The 27,072-nt window shown below is 45.9% G+C and overlaps 7 protein-coding genes across 7 annotated transcripts; 1 reads left to right on the top strand and 6 right to left on the bottom strand.

The window, feature by feature from the left end:
• Positions 1-4,713: 4,713 nt before the first annotated feature.
• Positions 4,714-8,020, top strand: IAQ61_006343 (uncharacterized protein). The gene is made up of 2 exons (XM_003837691.2): positions 4,714-6,613; positions 6,666-8,020. The coding sequence occupies exons 1-2, from the start codon at positions 5,213-5,215 to the stop codon at positions 7,200-7,202; spliced, it is 1,938 nt and encodes a 645-aa protein (XP_003837739.1). The 5' UTR covers positions 4,714-5,212; the 3' UTR covers positions 7,203-8,020.
• A 271-nt stretch (positions 8,021-8,291) lies between these two features.
• On the bottom strand, positions 8,292-11,217 carry IAQ61_006342 (uncharacterized protein; the record flags this gene model as incomplete). The annotated part of the gene is made up of 3 exons (XM_066097150.1): positions 8,292-8,714; positions 8,813-10,529; positions 10,607-11,217. 3 exons carry the CDS (start codon positions 11,215-11,217, stop codon positions 8,292-8,294), a joined length of 2,751 nt encoding a protein of 916 aa, XP_065952627.1.
• Positions 11,218-11,928: 711 nt separating this feature from the next.
• On the bottom strand, positions 11,929-13,864 carry IAQ61_006341 (uncharacterized protein; the record flags this gene model as incomplete). The annotated part of the gene is made up of 3 exons (XM_003837693.1): positions 11,929-12,343; positions 12,418-12,632; positions 12,689-13,864. 3 exons carry the CDS (start codon positions 13,862-13,864, stop codon positions 11,929-11,931), a joined length of 1,806 nt encoding a protein of 601 aa, XP_003837741.1.
• A 1,223-nt stretch (positions 13,865-15,087) lies between these two features.
• Positions 15,088-15,393, bottom strand: IAQ61_006340 (uncharacterized protein; the record flags this gene model as incomplete). The annotated part of the gene is made up of 1 exon (XM_066097149.1): positions 15,088-15,393. One exon carries the CDS (start codon positions 15,391-15,393, stop codon positions 15,088-15,090), a length of 306 nt encoding a protein of 101 aa, XP_065952626.1.
• Positions 15,394-15,606: 213 nt separating this feature from the next.
• On the bottom strand, positions 15,607-16,418 carry IAQ61_006339 (uncharacterized protein; the record flags this gene model as incomplete). The annotated part of the gene is made up of 2 exons (XM_003837695.2): positions 15,607-15,897; positions 16,224-16,418. 2 exons carry the CDS (start codon positions 16,416-16,418, stop codon positions 15,607-15,609), a joined length of 486 nt encoding a protein of 161 aa, XP_003837743.2.
• Positions 16,419-17,223: 805 nt separating this feature from the next.
• Positions 17,224-18,579, bottom strand: IAQ61_006338 (uncharacterized protein; the record flags this gene model as incomplete). Its single annotated transcript, XM_003837697.2, has 1 exon — positions 17,224-18,579. One exon carries the CDS (start codon positions 18,577-18,579, stop codon positions 17,224-17,226), a length of 1,356 nt encoding a protein of 451 aa, XP_003837745.2.
• A 1,542-nt stretch (positions 18,580-20,121) lies between these two features.
• IAQ61_006337 (uncharacterized protein) lies at positions 20,122-21,111 on the bottom strand (the record flags this gene model as incomplete). The annotated part of the gene is made up of 3 exons (XM_066097148.1): positions 20,926-21,111; positions 20,735-20,835; positions 20,122-20,415 (listed from the first exon to the last, which is right to left on the bottom strand). The coding sequence occupies exons 1-3, from the start codon at positions 21,107-21,109 to the stop codon at positions 20,122-20,124; spliced, it is 579 nt and encodes a 192-aa protein (XP_065952625.1). The 5' UTR covers positions 21,110-21,111.
• Positions 21,112-27,072: the final 5,961 nt, after the last annotated feature.

Here is a 27,072-nt window from a genome sequence, read left to right as displayed (position 1 = left end):
CTATAGCTCTACTAACTAACTTTTAAGACACTTAATAATAGCTAGCAATTCCTTATTATATATAGTGTAGTTTTATCTCTCTAGCGTTAGTGCTATAGAGTAGTAAGTAACTAGGCGCTAGACACCCCTAACTTTTTATAATAAGCAACCCCTAAGAGCGTATCCTAAATAGTCTACTTCTAATAATATTTCTTTAGCTAGGTCCTATTACGCTAGTACTAGTCTAGATATAAATGCCTTTTTTAGTGTATTAAATACACTCTATTCTTCCTCTCCTTATTAGAATAGGGTGTCCTTCCTAGTTAGTTAGTTTAAAGGCGCTACTACTTTAGAAAACTTTGTAATAAAATTGTAGTAGAAGTTAGTAAAACTTAGAAAACTCCTTACCTCTCTTACATTCCTAGGGGATTCCTATTCCTATACTGCCCTAAGCTTTTTAGGGTTAGGTCTAAGTGATTTGCCCGCCTTAACAATATAGCCTAGGTAGCGTACCTCCTTAATATAGAACGCACACTTCTCTAAGTCTAGGTATAGTCCTACTTCTTTTAATAGTATAAGTACACGCTTTACTTTTTCTATATAGTTAAACTAGTCTCCTCCTAAATAAATTAGGATATTATTAAGGTAGGCTATTATATATAATCTAAGTAACTCTGCAAGCGTAGTATTAATATATTATTAGAAAGTAGATAGCGCACTACTAAGACTAAATAGATATACTAACTATTTATATAACCTAAACTAGGTATAGAAAGCTATTAAGGACTTATAACCTTCTACTATTCTAACTTTATAAAAGGCGGCGTAAATATCTACTTTTGTAAACTAATTTACGCTAGATAGTGTGTGCAAAGTTTCCTTAATAAGTAGTAGTAGGTATTAGTCTAATATTATTATACTATTAAGCATCTAGTAATCTATATAAAGGCGCTAACCACCTAATAGCTTCTTTACTAGTAATACTAGAGCTCTAGCTACAGAAGAGCTTACTTAGATCTAGCCCTTGTCTATTAATCTAGTAAGTTATATTCTTAGTTCTAGTAATTAATTATAAGATATAGGGTATAGGGGACCCTATAGGGGGTTAGGCTAGGTTCTATCTAGGAGAGTTATTAACTAAATATAGTAATCTATACTACCCTAATAGGGTGGCAAACTGCTTGCTAACTCTTTGTTAAACAGGTCCTTAAACTCTTGCAGTTCTAGTAGCAACTTTGTCTTTCTAGTTTTATACTTAGGCTTATAGGGAACTATGCTATTAGTAATATAGATAGTATATATGTTAATAGGACTTCCCTTGTTAATACTTCCTAGATATTTTATTAGGCGCAAGTTATATATTACTTATAAAATATCTAGTATATTTATTATAAAAATTTATACCTATATATCTTCCTATTAGGGTCCTTAATTTAGTAACCTTACTATAACTAAACCTAAGATAATAGAGATATAGGTAGAATATAGGCGTCTCCCGCTCTCTTATACTACTATATTTCCTGCCTTCCTAATTATTAATTTGCCTTATAGAATATCTATAACAACGCCCTCTCTATATAGCTATAGTCTGCCTAGTATTAGTTAATAGGAGAGACTAGGTACTATATAGGCTAAAAGCTAAGACTGCTAACTATCTAAATTATAGTCTAATGCTACTAACTATAAAATTCTTATACCCTTAGCAATTCCCTAGGCATATTATAAGGGTTACAGGGGAATATCTATAAAGTTCCTACTAATCTATCTTACTAACTTTTCCTTAACTACACTAAAACACTAGCACCCTAAATTAACTATTACTTGCATATTCTCTACTCTACCTAGAAGGAGGGGAATAAAGAAAGGAGGATTATTTAACCTAGCCTTAATATCTAGGGGATACTTAATAGCCTCTACTATTAATAATTCCTCTATTATAGTGTCCTCCTTATACCCCTAACTTAGCCTAAAGTTAGGGGTAGCTAGTTTCCTAAATTAGGGCCACTTGCTAATACTGCAACTATCTTAATACCTACTAGTTATAGTAATAGGGTATTAGGGCATACACGCATAAAATAACCACCCTATCTACACTAGGTGTAGACCTTAGCTAGTTTCTATATATTAAACAGGTCCTATAAGATCTAGTTAGGACGTAATATTAGCAGTTTAGTAGGTGTACTTAATAAGGCTGCTACTTCTACTATATTTATATTACTATCCTAATCTAAGTTAGACTTCTACTAGGGTTCCTTAGACTTACTAGCCTAAAGAAAACCTAGTTCTAGAGAGGCTATTTTAATATCTACTATAATTATCTTATATTCCTTTATAGCTATATTATAGTTTGTCCTAAAGACTCCTCTATTAAGGGAAACTAAGCGTATATAACTATTAAGAGATTGCTAAAGTTATAAAAGCTTCTATTTATTATCCTAGTATAAACCTCCTAACTATATAAGGAGCTATATAAAATTTATAAAGAACTCTATAAAAGGCTAATTTTAGCCCTAATATAAGTGTTCTAATATAACTTAGGCGCGCTCCTACTTATAATAGTTGCTATAATAGAATACTAGGTAGTCTAGAAACCTACTTATATTCTAACACTTACGTGCACTATCCTTAAAGTATAGTGCTATAGCACGCTAGACTATAGGTAATAACTAGGACTAAATATATATAAATCTTGCCTCCTTATCCCTAATAAAGACCTTATCTACACGTAGTTTAAACTCTATAGTTATTTACTAGGAAGAGAAGTTTGCCTTAGTGCTATTATATAGCAAGCTAACTAGGAAGGGTTTATAATATAAGGTAGGGGAGGGTAGAGGTAGTATATTATTAAACCTAGCAGGCTTAGAGGAGGGTTAGGATAGAATCTAATTGTGTATTTCCTTATTCTATTAACGTAGTATAGCTATTATAGTAGAGTCTTAAGCCTATTATTCTATTAATCTATAGACCTATTATATTAGCCTTTCTACTATATTAGGTTGCACCTAGTTATTCTAAATATCTAGCGCGTCTATCTCTTATTACTATTATAGTATATTTAGAAGAAGATACTAAAATATTATAGACTAGCCTTAAGGGAGAATATAATAAGTGTTAATAATAGTATTTAGTATCTTAAAGGAGAGATAAGCCCTCTACGCCTTTTTATAGGTGTCTAGTGTGTTCGCTTAGTAGTAGTGTTAGACTTGGTCTGTCTTGTGTTAGACCTAGGCTTAGGCATAAGCCTAAGCCCTTTATATTAAGCTATACTTAAAGGTAGAATTAGCTTTAAAGCAGTTATAATTAAGCCTAGTAGCCTAATAAGAGATAAGATTAATATTATAGTAGTTAATAAAGCGCTATACCTAATTTTTACTTACTAGATTCCCTATTATTTTAGTTATAAAATTTTAAATAATAGTCTATATAAAAGGTAATCCTTACTTATAAAGCTCTTTAATATACTTTATAAGCTTACTTTCTTATATAGTATTAAGTATTTAACTATTTAGTAGAGTAGTAGTATATACCTACTAAATTTTCTAGTAGTGTCTAGATAAGGTTAACTATAAGTAACTATACTTTTCTACTATTTCTAAGTATATAAAATCTTCTCTAAGAGTTAAGGATTTAATTACTGCAAGCGCGTTATTAATAGGTGCTATAGTTGTTAAGAAATTTAGTGTTAAAAATTTGGTGATTTTAGTGGGGGTGGGCGCTCGGTGGGGGTGGGCGCTCGGTGGTGGATCACGTTATGGAATGGCCAGGTGTTGGTGTTGATGGCCGGGTGGCTGTGGCTGTAACCATGGACTGGCCGCGACTGCTCTTCTTGAGGTGCACTTTCCATGGATGAAAAGGTAGGTACCTATGTACTCTATTTCGAACGACGGCAAACTCTCTCCCTCCTGCAACCACAAACTACACATGCATCAATTGAGGTGGGTGGCTTGTATGATGTAAAAGAGCGACTAACATACACCATTAACAGTCCATCTCTACAACCCTGTCGCGTTGTCCAAGCTACCTACGCGACCATGACCCGAAATTGCGACTCGACAACGACTGGCTGAGAAGAGCAACTGGCAGACTGGCACGGCAGCATGCTTTCGCCTTGGACGGCTGCACGTAATTACCGGCACTGTAGGTCTTGCCACGAGACTGGTATAGCACGTCACTCTGTTTGACGCTGAGCGCTCTTGGGTCGTGCGTTGGCATCAACGCTCTCTGATGGATGGAGTGGAATGCGGTCGCGTTGGTAGGTACGTTGTTGTACTGGTACGGTAATGGCTAATGCCTCAGCCACAACCACACAGCTCTGGTCCCAAACATGCGGAGAAGATCTCACTGAAGAGGGAAATAAAAAGAACGAGGCGCTTTGGCCAAAGACGTCGTGGGCAGTGAACACCACGGGCCTTGTCGCCATCTCAGACACTCGATCGGCTGATACCTCAGCTTCGATAAGGGGTGGTGTGTTTGCGCCGCCCGCCCTCGTGCAAACAAACCATCAACGAACGTCAGGGCTGAGAGTGGAAAATAGCACGAGCGCCGAGAGCCGACGCCGCCTCTGCCCCCCCCCAGGAAATTAAGATGAGAAGCCCAATCAACATCATCGCGTGCCTGGCCGCCAGCTCAGGCTAGATTTGCTAGCGTCGTGATAGACAGAGCCGTGGTTGGCCAGGTACGGCCATGTTTCGCGCCCTTCAGCCCGTGTTTCCCTTGATCTCAGGCCCTCCTTCGTGTCACTTCTTACCTTCACCTCTGCCACTCAGGCCTCTAATTCCTCCTCTACTGTCTAATTCTACCCATTGTCCGCGACCAGGCCGTCGTTCGCCCTTCTTTCATCGAGCGCGACCAGTCGTAATTCCAATCCTTCTCTACCAAATACTACTTACACTCTTTGCTTCTACCGCCTTGGTCTGCGACCCCCACAATACTTACCACATTCCGCTGCCAGTTGCCCACGAATTGGCCACTCCAGCTATCCTCACCACATTCCTCGTAGTACGCTGGCCTCCCTTGAGCCACTCGAGTAAATATCCAACAGACCCGTTTGCGCGCACTACGTAATCTGCGCCACTATCAATCATTGACCTTGTAATTTGTGAAGAGGAAGTGGCCTGAGCATTGCTGTGGTTATCAACACGAGGACTTGCCTACCTGTCGCGCCGACAAACGACTGCGACATATTTTCACCCATTGAGGACTGATCTTGCAACCCCCCACGACAGAACTCGCCATGGCGCACCAACATGCACATGCACATATCGTGCGCCGACAACGCTTTCAGGAGGATCCCGACGAAGACTCGGACGACTCCAGGTCGTCCATGCCGTCCAATGATGATAGCACCCGTCTCTACACGCTGATTCCACCTGTCGTACGCTCACGCCCACCTCCCAGCTTATCGAGCGCAACCACCAAGACCAAGGAGAACGAGGATGAACGGCCCACCAGAGCGCCCACAAGTACCAAGCATGGCGTATCAACATCAAGGGCGAGGAAACCCTCATCTACGACCTATGAACGCATCTCTACAACAAGCACCGACAGTGATGCAGAGGAGACGGAGCCAACCTCTCTCAAGCAGGCGTCTGCCACGGATTCTATCATGGTTGCAACCCAAGTGCCGATACCTAGTGCCGCCTCTACCGCAACTGCAGGTATCGCGTCTGTCACTGCCGCTGTATCTGCTACTGCCTCTGCAGCAGCTGATGCCGCGGAAGAGGGCATGTCTGGAGGTGCAAAAGCTGGACTTGCTTTGGGGCTTTTGGTTGCATTCTGCGCCATACTCACCGGCATCCTTCTCCTCTACCGTCGCAGGAAGAAGCAAATGGCCGCTGCTCAGGCTGGGAACGAAAAGATTGACCTCAACAAGGCTGTTCCCCCGCCACCTCAGATTCACGTCGCGTCTGCGCCCAGCATCCGCACTAATCGCACAGCGTCCACGGCGCCACGTCTGAGTTTGCGCCCTGTCACTCAATTCGACCCGACCTTCAACGACCAGAGCAAGAGCGGAGGCAACCTCAATATTGCAGCCGCTGGGGGTGTTACCGCTCAAGCACACCACCGCGGTCCATCGGACGAACGTCCTACCAGCTCCTGGGAACGTCCAGGGGCCTCCAATGCTCCCTCTGCCAACCCATTCAACGACCCTGAATCTCGCTCTGGGCCGCCTTCTGCGAATCCTTTCGGTAATAGCGCCGCTGTCGATGCTAGCCATACCAGTATCCCTGACTCGCCGCCGAATCAGTCGCCATTGCAATCTACATTGCAATCTACACAATCGAGCAAGGACTTTGCCAATCCAGGTCTTGCGATTGCTACCGCAGAGTTGAGCGCAGGACCAGCGTCTTCGCCACCAAACGAGCTCCCTGTCCCACCTCCAAAACCTGGCAATGGATCGACTGCCCCGCCAAACCCAGCCTGGACCGAAGACTTGCCTGCGTCACCTGGACCAGCCCCAACTGGCGCTCTCCCTGTCGCAGGCGTCATGGCTGGCGGTCGTCCTCAGAGCCCCGGCCCTGGTCCCGACAATGTCCACCGTGTGCAGCTTGACTTTACGCCTTCGATGCAAGATGAACTTGACCTCCGCGCTGGTCAACTGGTCCGCATGCTCCATGAGTATGATGATGGCTGGGTAAGTCTGCTCTCTCTTGTTGTTGCGCTGCTGTACACTAACACTACGACAGGCTCTCTGTATTCGCTTAGACCGCTCGCAACAGGGTGTAGTCCCACGAACCTGCCTTTCCAAGTACCCTGTCAAACCCCGCACCGGTCCTCCTCGTCAAGGTTCTCCACCAGGTATGCGCGGTCCACCCATGCGCTCACCAATGGGTCCTGGCGGTGTTCCTCAACCCCGTCCCCTGTCTCCAGGCAGCGGCCGTAACTCGCCCCATCCACCCAGTGGACGCAACTCTCCAGGACCCCGTCAGATGCAAATGCAAAACCAGATGCCAGCCCAGCACTTTGCGCAACAGGGCCCTCGCGGACGATCCAACAGCAATTCGCCGAATCCACAGTTTAGTCAGCCTCGCCAGCGCTCCAACAGCAATGGCCCGATGGCGCCACCGCCGCAGATGGATGGTCGACCGAGGAGTAACTCTGCGAGCGAGGTTGGTGCAAGGAGGGGGCCGGCGCCAGGCATGAGCCCGATGAATCCAAACGCAGGAAATCCTAATTCGCCACCGGTTGTGAATCGCAAGCCGGTGCCTGGTATGGCCATTTAAGTCGTGCGCTGGAAATGGTTGGCAGTACGTTGAGCAGAGTTGTGAGCTGCTCATATGTACGTGTGGCACTTTAACGAGAAAAAGTTTCCAGCAGTTTTCTTTATACCCCCTTTTCTCTCTCCCATCGTTCATTTTCCCAAACCTGTTTTTTTTGCAGTCTAAGATCGGTCACATTGCACTGTGCAACTTTCGCTACTATATTTGAAGTATTCTTCGTCCGTGTGGTTGTCTTGTCCCACCCCTTTGCGTCTCAAACGAGTCTGGAGGTTTTGACATTGACAATTCACGCATACAATTATTCTTTTTTACGCACCACACCCACCACCTATTCGTCTCAATGTGTATACGCCCAACCCCTAACCCCCTTTGAATAAAATCATCACATATCGCATACCTTGTTTCCTCTTTCTCACACGCCCACCCCACCAGCTATCTCTGCGCCTGAATACGCGGGTATCAGCTGGGGGGTTTGTGTCAGAACCTGGGCTTGTTTTTGTTTTGGCTTTGGCTTTGGCTTCGGCTTTGGCTTTGACTTGTTTTGGTTTTTCCTTTTCTTTGACAGGTCGAGGGTTTGGGGGGATAATGTTTTTGAGATGAGGGTTCGTTTGGTGCGGGATTGAATTGGTTTGGTGTGGAGTGGTGGAAGAGGATGGTTGCGTTGGTGGGAGCTTGGGTGGAGAGTTGAGGGGGAAAGGAAAGGCGGGTGGGATGTAGGAAGGTGTCTGGGTGGATACATGCATGCATGAACCAGACAGATGGCCGGTATTGTAATGAGATTGGCACGAAAATATGCAATATACTTGCCTTTTCTGTTTTGATACCTTGGACTGTGCGTGCTTGATACGAAGAGGGCGGGTTTTGTGTGTGTGTGTCTATACTCGTTCATGCATTCTAAGTCTGCCAATATCCCTCTGTGAATTCTTCATTGTTTTTCTGTATGGGGATTTGGTTCTTTTCTCTACGAGTACTGTTTCTTTCCTGCATAGATATCTGGTTTTCTGTCCTGTATCTGTCTCATTCGTACACTGCGACAATACAAGGGCATAAGGACCAAAGGACTTAAGCATATAAGGACACAAGGACAGTTTATCACACACATAACAATTTACCTAGTCTTAAACTCCTCACCTGTTCGTTAGTTATATAGCAGGATAGTGTTAGCATAGTCAAGTCGGGGTTGGAGGTGTTAGTAGAGGGTTGGTAGGGGAAAGTATAATCGAGGGAGATAGGCGGGAGATTAATAGTACGTTGAGGATTGAAAGTAGCGAAGGATAAGGAATAGGAGTAGTGAGAATATAAGTGGTCACTTGTAATCTGGTAAATCGCAGACGGGAGATGGTAATAGTCAAATAAGGGATTAGACTGTAGAGTCTGAACAATAGACATTAAACACTCATTACTAAATTTTACAGACAAGGTAGATATCAAAGCCAACGCAGCAGACACTAGATATCCCACACCAGAAACCACACACCACCCACCCATCTCCCAACCCCCCCACATCAAACATCCCTCCACATAAGATTCCCCGCCCCAACGCTCTGATGCCGTGCAAAATAATCTTCCTCTTTCTCGCGGGAATCTCCCCCACGAGCCCCTCGTCCACATACATACGCCCGCTCTCGTCGTAGTTCCAAATCCAAGTCTAGGCTGGAGTTTGTATCTCTTTGTCGTCGTTGTGAATGGTTACTGTACCAGACTTGCTGTCCTCGCTCCACGCGCTCATGTCCCTGCTCAATCACATCGCCAGAAAACGAAAACCGCTCATGCCGCGGGCTCTGGACACCACGGGTGTTTGTGTACTGCGGTTTGTGCTGGAACTCGCGCGTGCGGGCTGGTTGCCTGATGGGGTGGGGGGTGGTGGGTTTATCGCGGGTGGGGAGGCGAGGTTGAAGTGTTGGGGGGGTGTGAGGGTGATTGGGGGGTTGGGTTTTGCCGGTCGAGGGGAAGGATTGTTCTGTGTGGGAAGGAGTGAGATTGGTGGGGAAGTTGTGGTGGTGATGAGAGGGGAATTGGGCGTGGGCGTCTGGCTGATGAGGAGGGTTGAAGGATCGCTGGGGTTGCTGGGGTGGACGGTGGGTGTATGCGAAGGGTGTTGAGAAGGAGGGGTGGGGGGCGTTGTAGCGGTATCGACGTTGCTGTTGCTGTTCTTGCGGCCGCTGCTGCTGCTCCTGTTCTTGTTGTTGCTGCTCTTCCCCTCGTCCCCGTACTGATACAGCAGTCTCATCAACAACAATCTTCCCCTTCCCCTTCCCCATACCCTCACCCCTACTTCCATCCTCACCCGCCCCCCAATCCAACCCCCTATCCCCACAAGATTGTAAACCGCAGCGTGAGGAACTCTCCGCCGAAGATTTCCGCACAACAGCATCAGCGTCTTCGCTGTTTTGCATAGCCTCTTGAGTATCGTGCTCACCGAGTTGGACGATTCCTTGGAGGAAGCGGCGCGCGTTTGTGAGGGTGCGTAGGACGTCGGTGAGGAGGATTTCGGTGGCGGGATTGTTGTTGGTGCTGGTGGTGGTGTTGGAAGGGTATGAGGTAGGAAGGAGTTGGTTGTTCGGTGAGTTGGTGGAAGGCGGGCGAGGTATCTGCTTCGTTTTCGTAGGTTGATGGATGGGTGTATGCGAGTCCTGAAGAGAACAATCCGGCTCGAGGATAGAAGCCGGTGAATGAAAATTTGTTAGCCTGGAATTCTCTCGCTCGTTGTCGTGTTGTCGTCCATCGACAGCGTGCGGGAGATTCCTGCTCCAACCACACTTCCTCCCTAAATTTTTCAATATAGACATCTCCTTTTTATCCACTTCCCCCATTACCCCAGGTCCGAAACCTCCACCTCCACGCTCACCCCTACACCCCCACACCCCCTCCTCTCCAATGCCACCCTCCTCACCCCCTTGATCAGCAAACCGCTGCTGACTCACTGTCAACGTAGCCCGAAACGCACTCACCATATCCCCATCACTCCTCCTCACCGCCACAGCCCCTCCACTCCCAAACGAAGTCTCGCTGTGCAGAGCAGCCCCCGAGGCCCGCGGCGAAAGCGTATACGTGGAGAGCGCGTTGAAGTAGTCAGAGTGTTGTTGGAGTGGTATTCCGTATAGTGGATGGGAGGGTGGGTATTCAATTGCTGCTGAGACTTCATCATCTTCTTCCTTGCGATTTGGGTGGTGGGTCTGGGGTGGGACGGACTCTTGGTTCGGTGCGGGTGCTGTGTTGGGTTCTTGGAGGGAGGGGGTGGGTGTTGGTTCAGAGGGACTGCGGCTGGCGTATGCGGAGTCGTTCTGTGCGGTTGTGAGTCTTTGGTTTGTTTTGTTTTGGAGATGTAAGCTGAAGGGGAAAGGGGGTTGAGTTGACTCACCGTTTGAAAGGGTTTTGCGATCTGTTCTTCCCGTGTAATGGTGTACTTCCTCTCCGCTTCGTATAGTTTTGCTTTCCTCATGCTTCTGGAATGAAGCGAGTGATAGCCTACATAAGCTTTTTCATCGCATTTTATCCTCTCTTTTCGCTTCCCTTTGTCACCTTCCCTCCCTGTCCCCACTCTCTTCTCTCTTGTCTTACCGCTTCCCTCAGCCCCCACACTAACAATCACCTCTGTTGTAACCTCTACATCACTCTCCTCATCCCTAGGTCTACCATCTCCATCCACATTCTCCCCCCTCCCCACCCCATGTCCCTCTCCAACACCATCCCCAACCTCAACTCCACATCCATTCACCACCCCACCCCATCCCACACTCCTCACCTCTCCATACCGCACTTCCCCCTTCAAACTAGCCCGCACCCTATCCACCCCCCCGCAAACTTTCGTCTTCAGCGTCGCCGTCTTGCGCTGGAGCGCAACGAAATGGTGGCGAAGTTGTGAGGATTGTGTTTTCGTGGCACGGGAATCTTGCTCATGGTCGTGATGATGGCGCTCATTGTGATGCTGACTCGTCTCCCGGCCCCGTGTTAGACCCAGACGAGGCGTCAGGTTTGGCGTCGGAGTTTTGTCCCGTGATTCGTCCAACCGGGCCATTGTGGATAATCTCCAAAATGTACCGGACGTGCTGATTTATCCTGGGAGATAACGTGGGCGGGTACTGAAAGTCGAGGGTTCCTGTGTATGGATGTCGAGTGGTGTCTTGTGTCGTGATGCGAGGTGTACTTTATACTTGACCTACCTCTTCTCGGCGTAGGAGGACGTCGAGTATGGCACCTTCTTCGATACTCGTCTCCCCAGTAGGAGTAGTATACAGCGGGGCTTGAAGGAAGAGAAAAAAAGAGTGTATGATTAAAAGGAAGAAAGTCATTAACGGTTAGCAGCATATACAAAACCTCCCTCCAATTCCCCTTGGAAAAGCCACAGTATCCAAATGATGAATATTGCATTTCTCAACTCGTGTTATGTATGCGTGTGTGCATGCACTTTGATAAACTGGTAGCGAAGGTACTCTTAGGGAGCTAATGCCATGCACACATGCATGTACTGTAATGGTAGTGTTGGATTTGCATGTTTGGCTTTTTTCGTAGACGGGAGACGTCTGTGTAGTTTGGTACGGTGCAGCTCAGTGACACAGTTGTATTCATGATTTCCAAAACAACGGACTAGCGATAAACACATCATGGTTATCAAGGCGAAATACATCACTGGGAGGAGTTTCAGTAATCCTTGTCTGATGCAATAGTATGTATACGAGAGAAAAAGGGGTAGAATATACAACACACTGCTCAAACTACTTCCCCATCTCTACTCTCCCGACCCCAGCCCCAAAACCACCCTTAACGTCTTCTCCGCACGATCAGGCTCCACGCTCCCCTCCGCACTCCTCGCCATCATCTGTCCCACAAAATATGAAATCTTCTTCGTCTGGCCCTTCTCCTGGATATCGCGAACCATGTCCGGCTTGCCATCCAGCACAGCGCGCGCAAGAGCCATATACTCTTCCTCGCTCAGCGGCGTCAACGCCAAATTCTCCTCGTCGACAATTTCCTGCACAGAGCGCGCATCCCCTTCAAACACCATGGCGAGAATGCGTTTACCAGAGCGCGACGTGATGCTCTTGTTGCGCACGCGTGCAATGATATCCGCCAGGCTGCCGTGAGGCACCCGCGCCGCGTCCCAAGGCTCGTCTTGAAAGAGACCTCCAAGTTCCATGAGGACCCTGAGGATGATGAGTCAGCCTGGTTCTGGGACCAATGATGCCAAAAAAAGCCTGCAAACTAAGCGCTAACGTACCAGTTACCCGCAATTCTGCCAAGCTCCGCGAGATCGCCCGCGCTCTTGACTTGCAGATCGTCAACAACGTGGCGGAAGTACTCAAGGCGATCGCCATCGTCAAGAGCCAAGAGTGTCGCAGCATCCTTGGTCGTCAGTCCAAAGTCTTGCACATGAAGTGTGAGCGCCGAGTCGGGCAATCGGGGCAATGTCTCTTGGAGATGCGCCACCAGATCCTAAGACATGTCAGCACGGTATGACGTGGGTAAAGAAAACCAAGCAGAAAACCTACTTGTCCGATAATGACTGGCGGGATATCCGGGTCAGGCATGTAGCGGTAGTCTATCTCGCCTTCCTTGCCTCTTAGTCGCTTGGTCGTCTTGCTTCCAAGTGTCCATCCGCGCGTTTCGCCTTCGACAACACCTCCGACTTCGAGGAGATCAATTTGGCGATCCCGCTCGGCAACGATGGCGTCCTCCACTGCCTTGACGCTGGCCAAGTTCTTGATTTCAGTCCGCTGGCCAAGACCAGTGACACCGGCATAAGAAGCCACATCGTTCGATGACATCTTGCCGCGCTCTCGGACAGACACATTGACATCGGCGCGCAGCCCACCAAGTTCCATGCCAGTGGTACAAGCATTGACCGACTTGAGTATGGCTTGTATCTTGCGTACGGCAACAGCCGCGACAAGAGGGTCGTGGATTTGAGGAAGAGTGATAATCTCGATGAGGGGGTGAGACACGCGGTTGAAATCGAGTAGGTGGGTCGACGGCGGTTGCTGTACGGTCTTGGCGGTATCTTGCTCCATCTGTATCTGCTTGATGCCAATCTCGATGGGATCCGATTGAGGCGCAGCACCAGCGGGGAAGTCATGGGGATAGAGGGAAAGCTTGCCATTGGTCGCAAAGGGCTCGTAGTATTGGGTGATTTGATAGCCAGCTGGCTGGTCTTGGTAGAAGTAGTGCTTGCGGTCGAAGCTGCTCTTTGGTTGGATCTCACAGCCAAAGGCTATGGCCGCGCGTAGTGCAGGAATAAGAGTTTCCTTTTGAAAGATTGGCTGGCTTCCAGGAAATGCGACATCAAACAGGGATACATGGGTATTGGGTGCTTCGCTGATGGACGTGGCAGCGCGCGAGAAGAGTTTGCGTGCAGTGTTGAGCTCCGCATGGATTTCGATACCGACGGTCAGCTCCCACTTCTCCAGCCTGGGGTCTTGGGAATTCTTGGACAACTTTGAGTTTTTCTTCTGCTTCCTTTGTTGTTTCGTAGCTTCTTTGAGCGCCTTGCGGAATGATGTCTCATCACGGGCAGGCTGGCTTTCATTGTGCAGAGTGCGTGTCAGAGTTCGCGAGGGAAGAGGCAGATGGGCCAATTGGACCCGCTGAGTCCGTTGTAGACATGCCCGACATACGTACGGTCTCTTCGACACCACCGTGAACATGTGTCGTGGTGTTTGGGTGAACATGTTGTAGGGTGTGACGCAACGCAGTCCGGACGCGACGCACAACTGCCGGTGGTCTGTGCGCAATTCCAAACAGGGGTCAGTCGCTGGTAATTGTGGATCCACTCGACGACGTCAATCCTTCAATGCTTGACTTCTCGGAGACGTGGTTGACACCAACACCAAGATCGCCATGCCGCTTAACTTTATTCCAGTCGGTCGCCCTTCGACATCAGTGCGATACTATACGGGCTATTGTCGGCCTAGGCATTCCCTCGCAACCTTTGTTTGTGGGCCCACCTTCACAGCATACCATCTATCAATCTCATAGGGGGTATTGGAGGGAGACTCTTCGGAGTATCCTCTGAAGCCGGCCAATAAGCCATACGAGCGTCGTTGCTCTCTTCCCGTCAGATATTGGCTCGATCTGGGCATGATGTGTATCTGATACGTCCAAGGTCAACGAGGCGTCTGACTCGGTCTCTCTCGCGGCTCGCGACGTCTTGGGAGACCGCTCAGCCTCGTTCACGTAGATCACTGTCGGTGCGTACACCTGCACATGGCAATCGAATCTTGCATGGTAAGGAGGGTGGCCTTGCGCATTTCGATCTGCACCACGACCGAAAGTACCGGTACCGGTGTAGGCCATGAGGCTGAGCACTGGGCGATGTGAGGGCTGGAGGAGGATCCCGTGACTGCCGTCTCTTCGCCCTGGCATGCTCTCTCCACCTTCCAAGTCGGTCCCGATACCTTTCCCAAGTCTCTGGGTCTCTGGGGCGGTCTGCGGCCGATACGAATGTGCCCGAGTTGACGGACACGCCGGGCCAGCGACTGAAGTCTTCTTCTCGCCGATCCTGGGCACCACTGGGCGATCGCGATGGCATTTGAGGACTTTAGAGCAAAAGTTTATGTTGAATCTTGCGCATGAACCGGCGTGCCTTCTTCTTTCGGCGGTGCTACCACTTCTGCCTGCGGGCTTTGCGTGTGTCGTGGGAGACGTTTGCTGTAGCATGTTAGTCTTGTTGGCGGACGGTCTTATCATTCAGAGTGCTGACCTTTTTGCCTATGGCTTGGCCTGCCGATAGACTTCTTACCAGTCGAATGAAAAGCAGGCGGAGCAATGTAACTGAAATCGCCGCTCCCGCAGTCACCACCTCCGTGATCACCTCCGTGGTCACCACCTCCACAGTCACCGCCAGCACTGCCACCACCACAATCTTCCATACAACCCGTATTCGCACCGAACTTTAAAATCTGCCCAATGCAAGAGTAGCGACTTTGTACTTGACTTTGCCAACCACCCGCACCCTCTTGGCCTTTCTCTCAACCTTTTTCGCGGCCTTGTCCAGTTGAATCTGTTCGGGTGAACGATTTGCCTTGATCAGCTTGTGCGCGACTTTTTCGGCCGTTTTGGCTTTCTTGTCTGCCAGTCGACGAGCACGTCTTTGTTGCTGGCGAGCTTCGTCCACGGCCTTTTGTGCTGGTGCTAGTGGAGCTGTCGAAAAAGCAGCGTTTGGAGTTGGGCTGCAAGTGGCGACTGAAGCACCGGACATGTACGGGGTGATGTTGGTTGTTGACAGTCGATTGAACAGCCGAAGTTATGGATTCGAAAGCTCGAATGATTCAACGTTATGGACCAAGGCTCGAATACTTCGATGATGATGATGATGTCGCGACCACAGCAAAGCAGTACAGTTCCACACCAATCTCTGTCGTCGTCTTACCCAGCCCCCCGGATCCCTCAAAACCTCCCACTAACAACCCTCTCAACCCTGCTCTGCACCCTCCTCACTCTCCTCTCCACCGCCTTCCTCCTCACCCAAAGCCTGCCCTTCTGCTCCGCCGTGCCCTGCCGCCGCTCCAACCTGTGCAATTTGCTTCTCGCACGGTCCAGCGTCTTCTCGGCCGGGGTGCGAGATCTGAATATGCGTGATGTACGCGTTTTGATGGAGTGAGGAGGGCGCGAGACACCGGGGAGGAGTGAAGTGTTTTGTGTGTGAGGGTGAGAGTGTAGAGGGAGTGGTGGGAAAGGTCGAGGGTGGGGTTGTAGGCGTGTTCTGCGGTTAGAAATGTATGTAGGACGGGGGAGGTTTTTCAAGCGAGTGTGTTTAGTTTGGGTAGGTTGTGAGGTTATTCGCATCAACGATTGTGAAGGAGAGGGGGGAGGAGCATGGGATGGCTAGTTTTGCTTTTTGTCGAATGTAGGGTTCAAGGCAAGGAAGAATGTTTCGAAAGGGATATGGAAAGTGATGTATGCCGCTGTTAACAATTCGCGGGCTGCAGGAGCAGCAAATGATGCTGTGGTGAACTCGTTGACTCTTCGACAGGGGGGGGGGGGGGGGAGTGGGAGAATAAGTAGCCACAAGATCGCAAATAAACTTACAAGACTTCCAATTACAAAGGGCAAGGGCAACTGCGATTGATTGTTCCGCGGGTTCAAGGAGTAGAGGGGGGCTGGATTGGGAAGGTGGGGTGGAGTGCGGATTTCTGGGATGGAATCAAGAAGCACAGCAATAAGACAGATCTGGCAGGATAGAAGGCGCAATGGGATATGAGTGATATCAGCCATACTTGACATTCATCTTGAAACACTACCGGTAAGTACTCGGTACTCGACAACCATCTGCAAGACCAGTGCATCCCAACACGCCCCCACCAGCCTTTCCCGCAAACTCCCCATCCACCCCACTCCACCATCCCCAAAGATCCCCCTTCGACTATCCACAACCACTGCGAAAAAAAAAATGAACATGTCCTCGTGCTTGACCAATATACCTTCACGTCATGGTCGTTGCTGTCGTTGCCGTGGTTGTGTTGTTGTCAAGATAACGTTAAGCATAAAGTTGACTAGCTTCCTCTTTGGCCTAGGTAAGTCCACCATGACATACCGGTACCCAGGTAGGAATCCTCGCACACAACGACTCGGCGCCAACTCACCAGCGTAATCTTCACACTTACGTATGCACACTGAACACAAAGCACGAGAAACAAGTCAAGATGGAGATGGAAGACTACCTTGATTTCTTTTTCATCTCAAAAACACCATCAAAGCACACAAGCAGTGCTCAACTGACGAGGGCGGCTGCCCAACTGCACACATACAAAAACACACCCATCGCACAAGGAAAAAACTAAACTCCCTGCCGATTGCCAGCATTCCCATTCCACATTTCCATAACGCCCGAGCAACACCGCAAAGAGTCGGTGATGGGTGACATTAGCCCCCCAGAAGAAAAAAACGCCACCTGATGCAAATCGTAAATGCTAGAGCCCATTTCCCTTGCCACACCCATTTTTGGAAGCGAGGAGAAAGTTGGCTACTGTACTCGTGAAAGATGATGAAGAAGAAGTAAAAAGTGGCTGGAAACCAGACCAGGCCGATACTATGATCGGACAAATACACTGTTCAGCTTGTTCAATGCACTACTGTCTGCCGCAGAGCTGTTCTTCGCAAGTCTCTCTGGTGCGAGATCGCGAGGGAATCTAGATGCCGTGTTTGGGCTTCGGCTACCAGAACGGCTGGTGTTGCATTGTGGCTCCTTGTCTGGCCCATCGCAGTTGAGCAGCGAGCCCAGGGTGGGAAGAGGGCGCGAGATTACGGGCGGGTTGGACTCGGGCGCTTGAGAGGGTGTCTTCTCGGAAGGCTCAGGAGTCGGTGGCTTGTTCGCGTTGTTGGCACCGGCTCCAGTCAGAGGCGCGATGCCATTGATGGCCGGCAGTTGGGGCCCTTGCTCGGGGAGGGAGGCAACGGGCGCTGGAGGCGCGACAGTAGCAGTATGTGGGTGGTGTCCTTGTTCAGTGGTAGACGGTGTGCGTGCTGGAGGGGTAGCAGCCATGTACTGCTGGGCGGCGTGCGCAGCGTGCGCGTAGGCAGGGTGCTGCATGAGCATGGGGTGGTGACCAGGTGGCGCATGGGCATGGTGCATTTGGGGAGGGGCGCGGTCAAAAACGTGGCCCGGCTGTGCATGGTGGGGTGGCTGAGCGTAGATGACACCTGGGTAGAAGTACGGGTGTTGGGCATAGTAATGCATAGGAGGCGTGCCGTTTGGCGGTGTGGGTGGATATACGGGCACGGCGTACATGGGCGCAACGGGGCCAGCGCGTGTGTATGGTGACGCTGGGCCCATGCTATGGGCTGCTGCGCTGTATGGTGAGCCAGGCATGGGCCCACGAGTGACGGCCGTGACCGCCTGGGCTTCGTTGACGGTTGACTCTGGGTACATGTTCTTTGGGGGGCGAATGTGTCGCAGTTGGGCGTCGTTGGTCGGCTGAGTGAGGTTGTTTGAATTCGAGCGCGAGTAGTAGCTGATGAGGTGGAGGTGCTGGCCGCTGGACGTGGTGATGCTGAAAGACTGCTTCATCAGACCGTCGGGTTTGTAGCGATAGCCATCGGGCCCCTCGCCTTCCGAATCACCGTTGGATGAGCCATCAGGCGACTTTCCACTCGCCCTCTTTGCGACGGGCGCCGTGGGCACTGCGCTGCCGCCGCGCTTGCCTTCCATCTCTCGGTAGGTGAGGAAGCTGCCCGAGACGCGACTCGCACTCCACGACTTGCCGTCTGTCCACCGCCGCATGCCCGCCTCGCGCTCATCCCAGACAAACACCGAGCCGGACTTGATTTGCTGGCGCTCCTTTTCCGAGAGGCGACGCTGCACTCGGGGCAATATACCGATGCGGCAGGCCTCGAACAGTATGATGGCGTCATTGGGCGTGCGTACGTGGCCGTGGTAGGTTTCCATTGTGATGGTGAATGTATGGCGGGAGGAGGAGATGGTGGTGGTGGTGGTGGTGGTGGTGAAAGTGGTAACCTAGCAGCACTCTTGAAGGGCGAGGTTTCGGTGCTGTCTGATTACACCTTCATTAGGTGTCTGGATGGGAGGATTATTAGCGTTTGGGCGACTCTGGTACATGGTACAACACTGTCGTGTCGTCTTATGCAGGGCATTTTCGGCACACACGCAAGTCCAAGGCTTGACCCTGACCTGACGTAGAGCTCGTCGCAGCTCCATCATCTACCATGGTAAAGAGGAGTCGCCAGATAGGACGGGGCGCACGTGGTAAAATCATGGAATTGGGGGCCTGGAGAAGCAGGGAAAAGAAAAGTAGACTTACGGTAGGCGCTGTGGATGTGACGAGGTGGTTTGAGAGACGCAGATGCCTAGTTATGGTGGGTGGGTAGGTAGGGTGCGGTGAGTCGAGCTGAGAGGGCGGTGGGTGGGTGGAAACAACAAGGCGTCGATATGGGGTTGCCCTAGAGAGAGAGGGCGATGGATTGGGTGTGTGTGTTGGTTGTATGTGTGGGTGTGGGTGTGGGCATGAAGGTGAATGTTGTAGGGGTGTGTGTGTGGATGTGTATTTGTGTGTGTGTATGTGTGTGAGTGTGTGAGTGTGAGTGTGTAAGTGTGTGTGTATGTGTGTGAGTGTGTGAGTGTGTGTGAACAAGGGCTGGGGTGTGTGTGAGTGGTGAAGCAAAGGTCCAGTCAGGTCAGGTGGTCCAAAGGGAAGGAGCGAGCAGCGAAACCCTTTTTTTTTTCTTTTCAAAAAAGGCAACAGCGATCGTCTGCTTCTAAGTAATGAATCTCTCCTCACTAACACAAGCCCGTCAACCCGTCCAGGACACGAAAGTGGACTCTGTCTTTGGCCCTTTCTCGGCGGTCTGGGGGGGGGCGGGGGGTGATGCTTTCTTGATCGCTGCCCAGACCTGGAGTGGCGTTCTGCATAGCGAAATAAGGCCCACAAGCAGCCGGGACAAGCTTTCTTCGGCCGCCGTTGACTGGATTCCATGGAAAGCACTGCTCTTTTGGCGCTGACTTCGGAACACCGTGTGACCCTAGGCATGATTACAATCCTCGGCGCGCCTTGCCTTCCCCTACCTGCTGTGTGGTACATACTTAAGACTGATGGACACGGTACACGGCCCTGCTGATATCACCTTACCGGCCTACCCGTACCGTACCGTAATCAGACAGAAAAAAAGGAAATCAAAAATACCTACGAAAGAAGAAAGGAACAACAAAAAGACTACAAACACGCTACAGTGCGAAAAAAAAATACCCAACCACAACAACAGCCTCACTGCAACTCAAAAAAAAAAGAAAGAAAAAGAAAAAGAGAAGCCCCCCTTCCATGGCACACCAAGGGCGACAACAACCTCTTCTACTACCTACCGTGCTCTACAACCTACGATGCACGATGCCCAGTCCGCCGCCGTCATCCAGTGAATTTGGCGCTCAATCGGCCAAGCTTTGGTCGCCGAATAACTCTAAACAACACTAGCCATCTTAAACCCAATCTTTATTCTCGACAAGCCTTCGATCGTATGTGCGGGCCCACTCGACCCCAGTTCTGATACCTCCCAAGCCGTCGCGGTGTGTCTCTTTTTTGCCCGTCAAATCCGTCGGTCGTGTGATACTTGCTTGGGCGGCCGCTTGCAGGCCTGCCGCGATACTGCCTATGACCCAACAGCCGCTGCTGGATTCCTTCTTCATCTGAACCCAAGACTGGCCCAGCCGGCGCATCGGCCCCATGCCATCTCTCATTGCAGAGACGGCTCTCTTGGCTGCTGCGCCCCATGGCTTCCATGGCGTGGCACACACCCAGCTCTGCCTCTAGGCATGTCTTGGGGAGACGGACAAAGACTTCTGGGCATGCAGCACGGTTCCGCTACCCTCATTGCCCTCAGACAGGGGCTCGATCCCCCTCCTCCCCACCACCATCGTCCTCATCCGTGCTACCCAACATTCTAGCGATGGGCCCAAGAAATACTGCGACACAGCCTCATTCGTGTCTCCCATCTCCCAAACGCGGGGGATCCATAGCAAACACGCCGTCTGCGTCAGCCTGTCCATCACACCAAGCCTTAGCAGCCATCCTGGCACACCTACATCTACGTACCAACCTGCAATGTGGGAAGCTCTCGCGTCCGCTAACCAAGAACGTATGCGCTTCTAATTGCTTGGACAAGATCCGCTCGGCTCCACCGTAACGTAATCGAGCTGTCGTTCCTTCTCAGCCATTCGCTTGCACGCTCGGCTTGTGAGATTGATTAAGCTTGGTGTCTGCGGGTTAAGCTTACATTGTCCCACCAGGATCCGAGCTACCCACGCTGACGGTATTACCTCTAGGGCCGTCGCAATCCCGCCGCGGGAAAACAGCTGGACAGGGAGATGCCGCGACACTTTCTTGCAGCTTGGACCCTGCAATGCTGCCATCTTGTGGCATCCGCGACCTTCCGCTTACGGCCCTATGGTACTTGTCTGCCTGGGCCATGCCTATACTCTCGGACCGTAACAAAAGCGACAGAGACGGTTCACATCATAGCTACCAGGCAGCAGCAGCAGAGCTGTTTTCCTGCGACTTACGACTCATCTTGTCCAATCATCACATGGCAATAGTAGATGCTCGTTAGAAGCTGCCCAAGACAGTAAGGCTATCTAGTTCGGCATTCCCATCGCAGATTCAGAAACATGCGGGCATGCTCGCCTGGCGTCTCAGCTAAGACGCAAAGGCCCGTGTTCGCCAACACCATTGGCGCTGGCCACACTCAAGCCATGCCAAGGCTAGTAAATTCTTCGTTTCGAACAGGACTCGCCAAGAAGACGCTTCCCATTTCTCACGTTCAATGACTAGTGAGGGGGGGGGAGGTACCTAGGGAGGGGGACGTGGTGCTAGAGTACAGTAATTGTTCTTTTGCCTATGGAACGGTATGCTGTTGTTCCCTGTGCGCACTCCGTCCGGGGCCGCGTAATATCGACTCTTCAAGATCGCCCAGGCGGAAGAAATTCACCCTAGCCTCTTTCTTGACTCGGCATTGCATCGGCACACATGCGATTCCGTTTCCGGAAGAGGCAGATGGACAGATCCGCATGATCGTAGGGACATAGTATCTACCGATACGCAAAGGGTCCACCGTATCTATATACAAGACCGAGAAGAAATCATTCAACAAGACGTGAGGAACGAGGCGGAGAGAAGAAGATTCAAACATTTGTTCAGTCTTACCTGCCCACTATACTGTGCACTTAGTTGCCCTTTTCTGAGGGCGCAGTTCATATAACCATGGAATTAGCGCTGCGTGAACTCGTATTCAGCATGGGGTTAGGCCGTGCCAAGCTTTACTAGCTAGCTAAGCGAGGTTAACTAAATATTATGCTATAAGATTTTGCAACACGTTCTAAACCTATTCTAAATATATTCTATACTAGTAATACTATAAGCTACTACTACTATACCTATTACTAATATATCCCTCTTATCCTATATAAGTAGATTAAAATATGTTTAGAACATGTTCTTAATAGGTTATAGAAGCACTATTAATAGTACCTTGCCTTTAGCCACATCCTAGATAATATTAGGGTATAGCCTATAGTTAGCCCTAATAGGGTAGTTAAGATAAAGAGTAGAGAGCACTACTACTATACTAAGATTAATAATAAGGGCACCTTATATAGAGTAAGAACAGGTTCTAAATATATTCTAAACAGGTTCTAATATTCTTAGGCTATTCTAGGTACTAGGGGCACTCTATATACCTATGCTAAAAAAGATTATAGGCTTAATATAGCCTACTATAAGGTTAGTAGGGTTAAGAAGACTAGCTAGCCCTCTATAATAGAGGTCTATAAGGTAAAGAGTAAATATATTATTAACCTATTCTTAACTTATTATACTAATATATATAGACTTCTATATAAAGGTTATATATAATTACTAGAATACTCCTTACTATAAGTTATTTAGAATATATTTAAAACTTATTACTAATATATTTTATAGAAGTTCTCTAAGCCTAGCTAGTAGCTACTATAGGCCCCCCTATAAATACTAATACCCTCCTAAATATAATTTAGAAGAAGACTTATAGTAGCTATAATAGTAATAAGGTATAGCCTATAAGAACCTATTAAAAATATATTACTAACTTGTTATAGCTTAACTTTATTACTATATCTACCCTACTAAGGATTTAAGGTTATTAGGTTCCTTATACTATCTACGCTTATAATTATCCTAGCTATAGTAAGTTATTTATAATATATTATTAACCTATTCCTAATATATTTTAAGACTATTACTTTAATACTAGTGTAGACCTTACTAATTCCTGCTAGAATACTACCTAGTTCCACTTATAGTATACTTTTATAGAGCCTAGGGAGGATAGGGAGGATAGAGAAGATACTAGAGAGGGGGAGGGAGATAATAATAGTAACAAGTAGGAACATATTAAGAATATATTAAGAATAGGTTCTAATAAATAATATATAATAGTATATAACCTAAAGGGGTAGTAGTAATTACTAAAATAAACTCTCTACTCTTCTTTTTTTTTTTCTATCTACTAAAAGTAAAGTACTATTTACTTTTATAGGGTCCTTTAATAGTATATAACTTTTTCTTTTAACTTTTATAGGTATTATAAAGCTCTAGTAGTCCCTTAGATTAAAGAAGAATCTAGTATTTATAGGTGTCTAGCTATAACGTATTATTAATATATTCTAAATATATTTTAAGAGACTAGACTTATATCTTCTTTTTGCTACTTTTGCTAAATATTATTTATAGTGTAAAGGGAAGCAACTATTTGCTCCTCTTCTTTACTCTCTGCTTTCTCTTTAGCCTCTACTCTAGCTACTACTTCTTATTATAGACTAGCTATCTTAGAGGGTTCTTAAACCTTAGAGGAGGCACTTAGTGTAGTCTACTCTACTAGTAGAGAATGTATTATTAACGTGTTTAGAACATATTCTTAAGTATTTACTATTAAGCTCCTATAGAAGATCCTTGCTTCTGCAATACCTTATATTATAGTTCTACTATAGTTTACTAGGGCTATTTAAACCTTAGGATAATACCTCTTAAGGTAGTAGATAAGATTACCTCTATTAGAGAAGTAACACTAAAATAGTTATTAATATATTATAAACGTGTTCTAACTTATATATATATATACTCTACAAAGTTCCTATACCCCTAATCTAGCCTAAATAGCCTAGTAGAAAAGCTTGCTAGGAAATACTATACACCTATTATTTAGGTAGGATATTATAGGAGAGAATGCCCTAGTATTAGATAGAAGTAACTTAAGCTTAATATATTACTAGTATAAATCCTACTTAGTATTAGAACAAGTTTATAATGTGTTTCTAACGCATTCTATTATATACTAACTTTAAAAGATCTTTATAGACTATATTAACTAGTTATATCTAATAATATTAGGAAAGATAGATAGTAAAATAGTATTAAACTCTTAAATATAAAAAGTTCTTGTAGAGTGTAAGAAGAAAGAAGAAGAAAGAGAAGAAGAAAGAATATATATTTATCCGCTTATATATACTTATATAATAGACTAGAATATATTAAGAACTAGTTAGGAACTAGTTACTATATTTATAGACTAACCCTGCCTTATATAAAAAGTAGCTATCTCTTTCTTAAGTTTAAACTATGCCTTTTACAATTTAAATAGTGCCTTTTTCTATACAAGTTCTTCCTTATCTACCTCTAGCTTTTCTTTTCTCTCCTTTAGAGCCTAATTACTAAGAAGAGCCTTTTATTATAAAGTTTATAGTTATAGACTAATAATAAGTTAGGAACGTGTTATAAACATGTTTTACAAAGCATACCTTTAGGTTGCTATTAGTAGAGGAGAAGAGCCTAGTAGTAGAGAAGATAGAAAAGGGGCTAGTAAACTTCTTTCTAATACCACTCTACTACTTGCCCTCTAGCTTTAGGCTTTTAAGCGTGCTCTTTTATTTCTTATTAGGACTAAGATATATCTAGTTAAGTTAGATATAGTAAGACTTGCTTTATTATTATCTAGAGTGTTATTATTATTATAGGACGCGTTCTAAATATATTCTAAACATATTTTAATTAGCAAATATATATAACACTAGTGTAAGACTTACTTTCTCCCCTCTAAAGCTTTTTAAGGTACCTTTGCTTAAGCCTATTAGGAGTTCTATAGTTATAGCGTATTCTAAACTTGCTCTAGGCTTTAAACTCTTTTATATCCTATAGATCTATCTAGTGTACACTATATAATATTACTTATATAATTCTAATAGGTTAAGAATAGGTTGTAAACTTACTTCTAAGTAGCCTTAAGAATACTTACATGCTTACTAGTTTTATATCCTTTCTAGCCTACTTGCTTAGCTATATTTAAATAAGATTCTAGTTTTTCTTATACCTCTTTTAATATTTTACTATAGTATTATACAATCCTAGCAGCAATTACTAGGTTTTTCTTATAGATTGCCTAGTTTTAGGTATCTTTAGAGGGTTTGTGTTCTAATTATATAAGAATAAGTTAGGAACACGTTTAGAATAGGTTTAGAATATATTTACTTATGTAAGAGGAGGTTAGCAAGCTAAAAGTATTCCTCTACTATTAATACCTGTAGTAATTTACTTAGATATAAAGAGGTAGTATTATCTAGCTCTCTTTTATATGCTTTATAAATACTTCTTTATAGATATACTTAATAAAATCTTATACAAGATTAAAGTTACTAGCGCTAGTTACGCTTATAGGGATTAATTAACTAGAGATAGCACCTAAGTCCTAGAAACAAGTTAGAAACACGTTACAAACATATTATAGTGCGCTATAAAACTTGCCTATTATCTACTTATTACATATATTAATAGTAGTCCTATAGAATCCCTATAAGTAAATATACCTCTATAACACTTATCTTTTTATAAGTGCTTTATACTTCTAAAAGAAGTTAGTAATAGCAACTTAATATATCTTAGTTATATCCTTATCTATAATAATTTAGCTAAGTGTAATAACTATAATATATTAGAAATATATTATAAACCTATTCTTAATATGTACGCTTCTTTTCCTATAGGTAGAAGATTACTATTAGAATCTCTGCCTATACCCTATATAACCTCTTATATAACATATCTATCTAGAATATGTCTTAATCTAATAGAATTAATACCTACTCTTTAAAAAGGTAAATAATTAAGTTACCTAAGCTTAATATAAAGATTTGCTGTATATACGCCTATAGTAACGTGTTAGCAACGTGTTCTAAACCTATTCTCTTACACCACGTATAGTTTTAGGATCCTAATGCTTTATCCTCTACTTATAGTATACTCCTCTAAGGCTACTCTTAAATAGGAACTATAGAAGCTTTTCACGCTTTATAATACGTAAGATTTTATCTTTATTTATAAAGCTAATATATATTTCTTTAATAGAATAGAAACCTTTAAGTTAGAGATAGGTTTAGAGCTAGGTTAAGTTTAGGAACTAGGCTATAATAAGTTAGGAATATATTTATAATAGGTTATAAACAACTTATATTACGTAAGCTATAGAGTAAGCATAGGCTATAACACCTTTACTACTTCCTTAATATTACTATTAGATAGTATTAAGGGAGGAGGAGGATATATATATATATACTAAAAGAAATAATAGCAAAAAAAGGTATTACTACTATATCTATTAGTATAATTACTTAGAAGGTAACTTTATATAGGATTTTAAATAGAGATCCTTGCCCTTGTGGATAATTAACACCTAGAACATGTTAGGAACGTGTTAGGAATAGGTTGTAATATGCCTACCACACTTCTTTATCTAGCTTAACTATAGCTTAACTATAGAATATAAAGCAGGACTACTAGAAAGATTTAATATCTCCCTAGTTAGAAGACCTTGTAGATATATAGAGTCTACCTCTAGTAGTACCTAACTAAAATAATATTTTTTCCTAGTAGTAGATATTAGGCTATAGTTCTAATAGCTAATATATAGTTAAGCCTATTCTACAATTTACTAACTTATTATTAACACGTTTTAAACATGTTTAAGTTTTGCTCCTTACCTAATTTACTATAGTCCTTATTATAGGATAACAAGACACCTAGTAGTCCTTATAAATCCTTAAAGAGAAGCGCTTAATAAGGCTATAATAATAGCTTCTTATTTATAGTTCTCTTTATAGAATTTTCTTAGGTACTACACTTTTTAAGGTTTAGATCTAATTATATAATATATTATTAATAATATAATAAGAATATATTTATAACGTGTTCTTAAGATACTTATACGCTTTTACCCTAGAGTATTAGTATTTATACTAGCTTGCTAGCTAGCTATTAAAGAATAGTAAAGTTATAGGCCTATTAAGATAGATAGACTAGCAGGAGTATTATACCTACTAGAATTAGAACAATTTAAGAACGTGTTCTTA

This window comes from Plenodomus lingam (genome assembly GCF_022343315.1).
Source record: "Plenodomus lingam strain CAN1 chromosome Unknown contig_26, whole genome shotgun sequence".
In the NCBI taxonomy this organism is placed as follows: domain Eukaryota; kingdom Fungi; phylum Ascomycota; class Dothideomycetes; order Pleosporales; family Leptosphaeriaceae; genus Plenodomus; species Plenodomus lingam.
This window is presented reverse-complemented; position numbering and strand designations above follow the sequence as displayed.

Bases quoted from the DNA above. Each gene is read 5' to 3' on its own strand.
- IAQ61_006343 (XM_003837691.2), top strand. From the start codon at position 5,213: ATGGCGCACCAACATGCACATGCACATATCGTGCGCCGACAACGCTTT. The intron at 6,614-6,665 runs GTAAGTCTGCTC...ACACTACGACAG, and splicing joins ATGAGTATGATGATGGCTGG to GCTCTCTGTATTCGCTTAGA.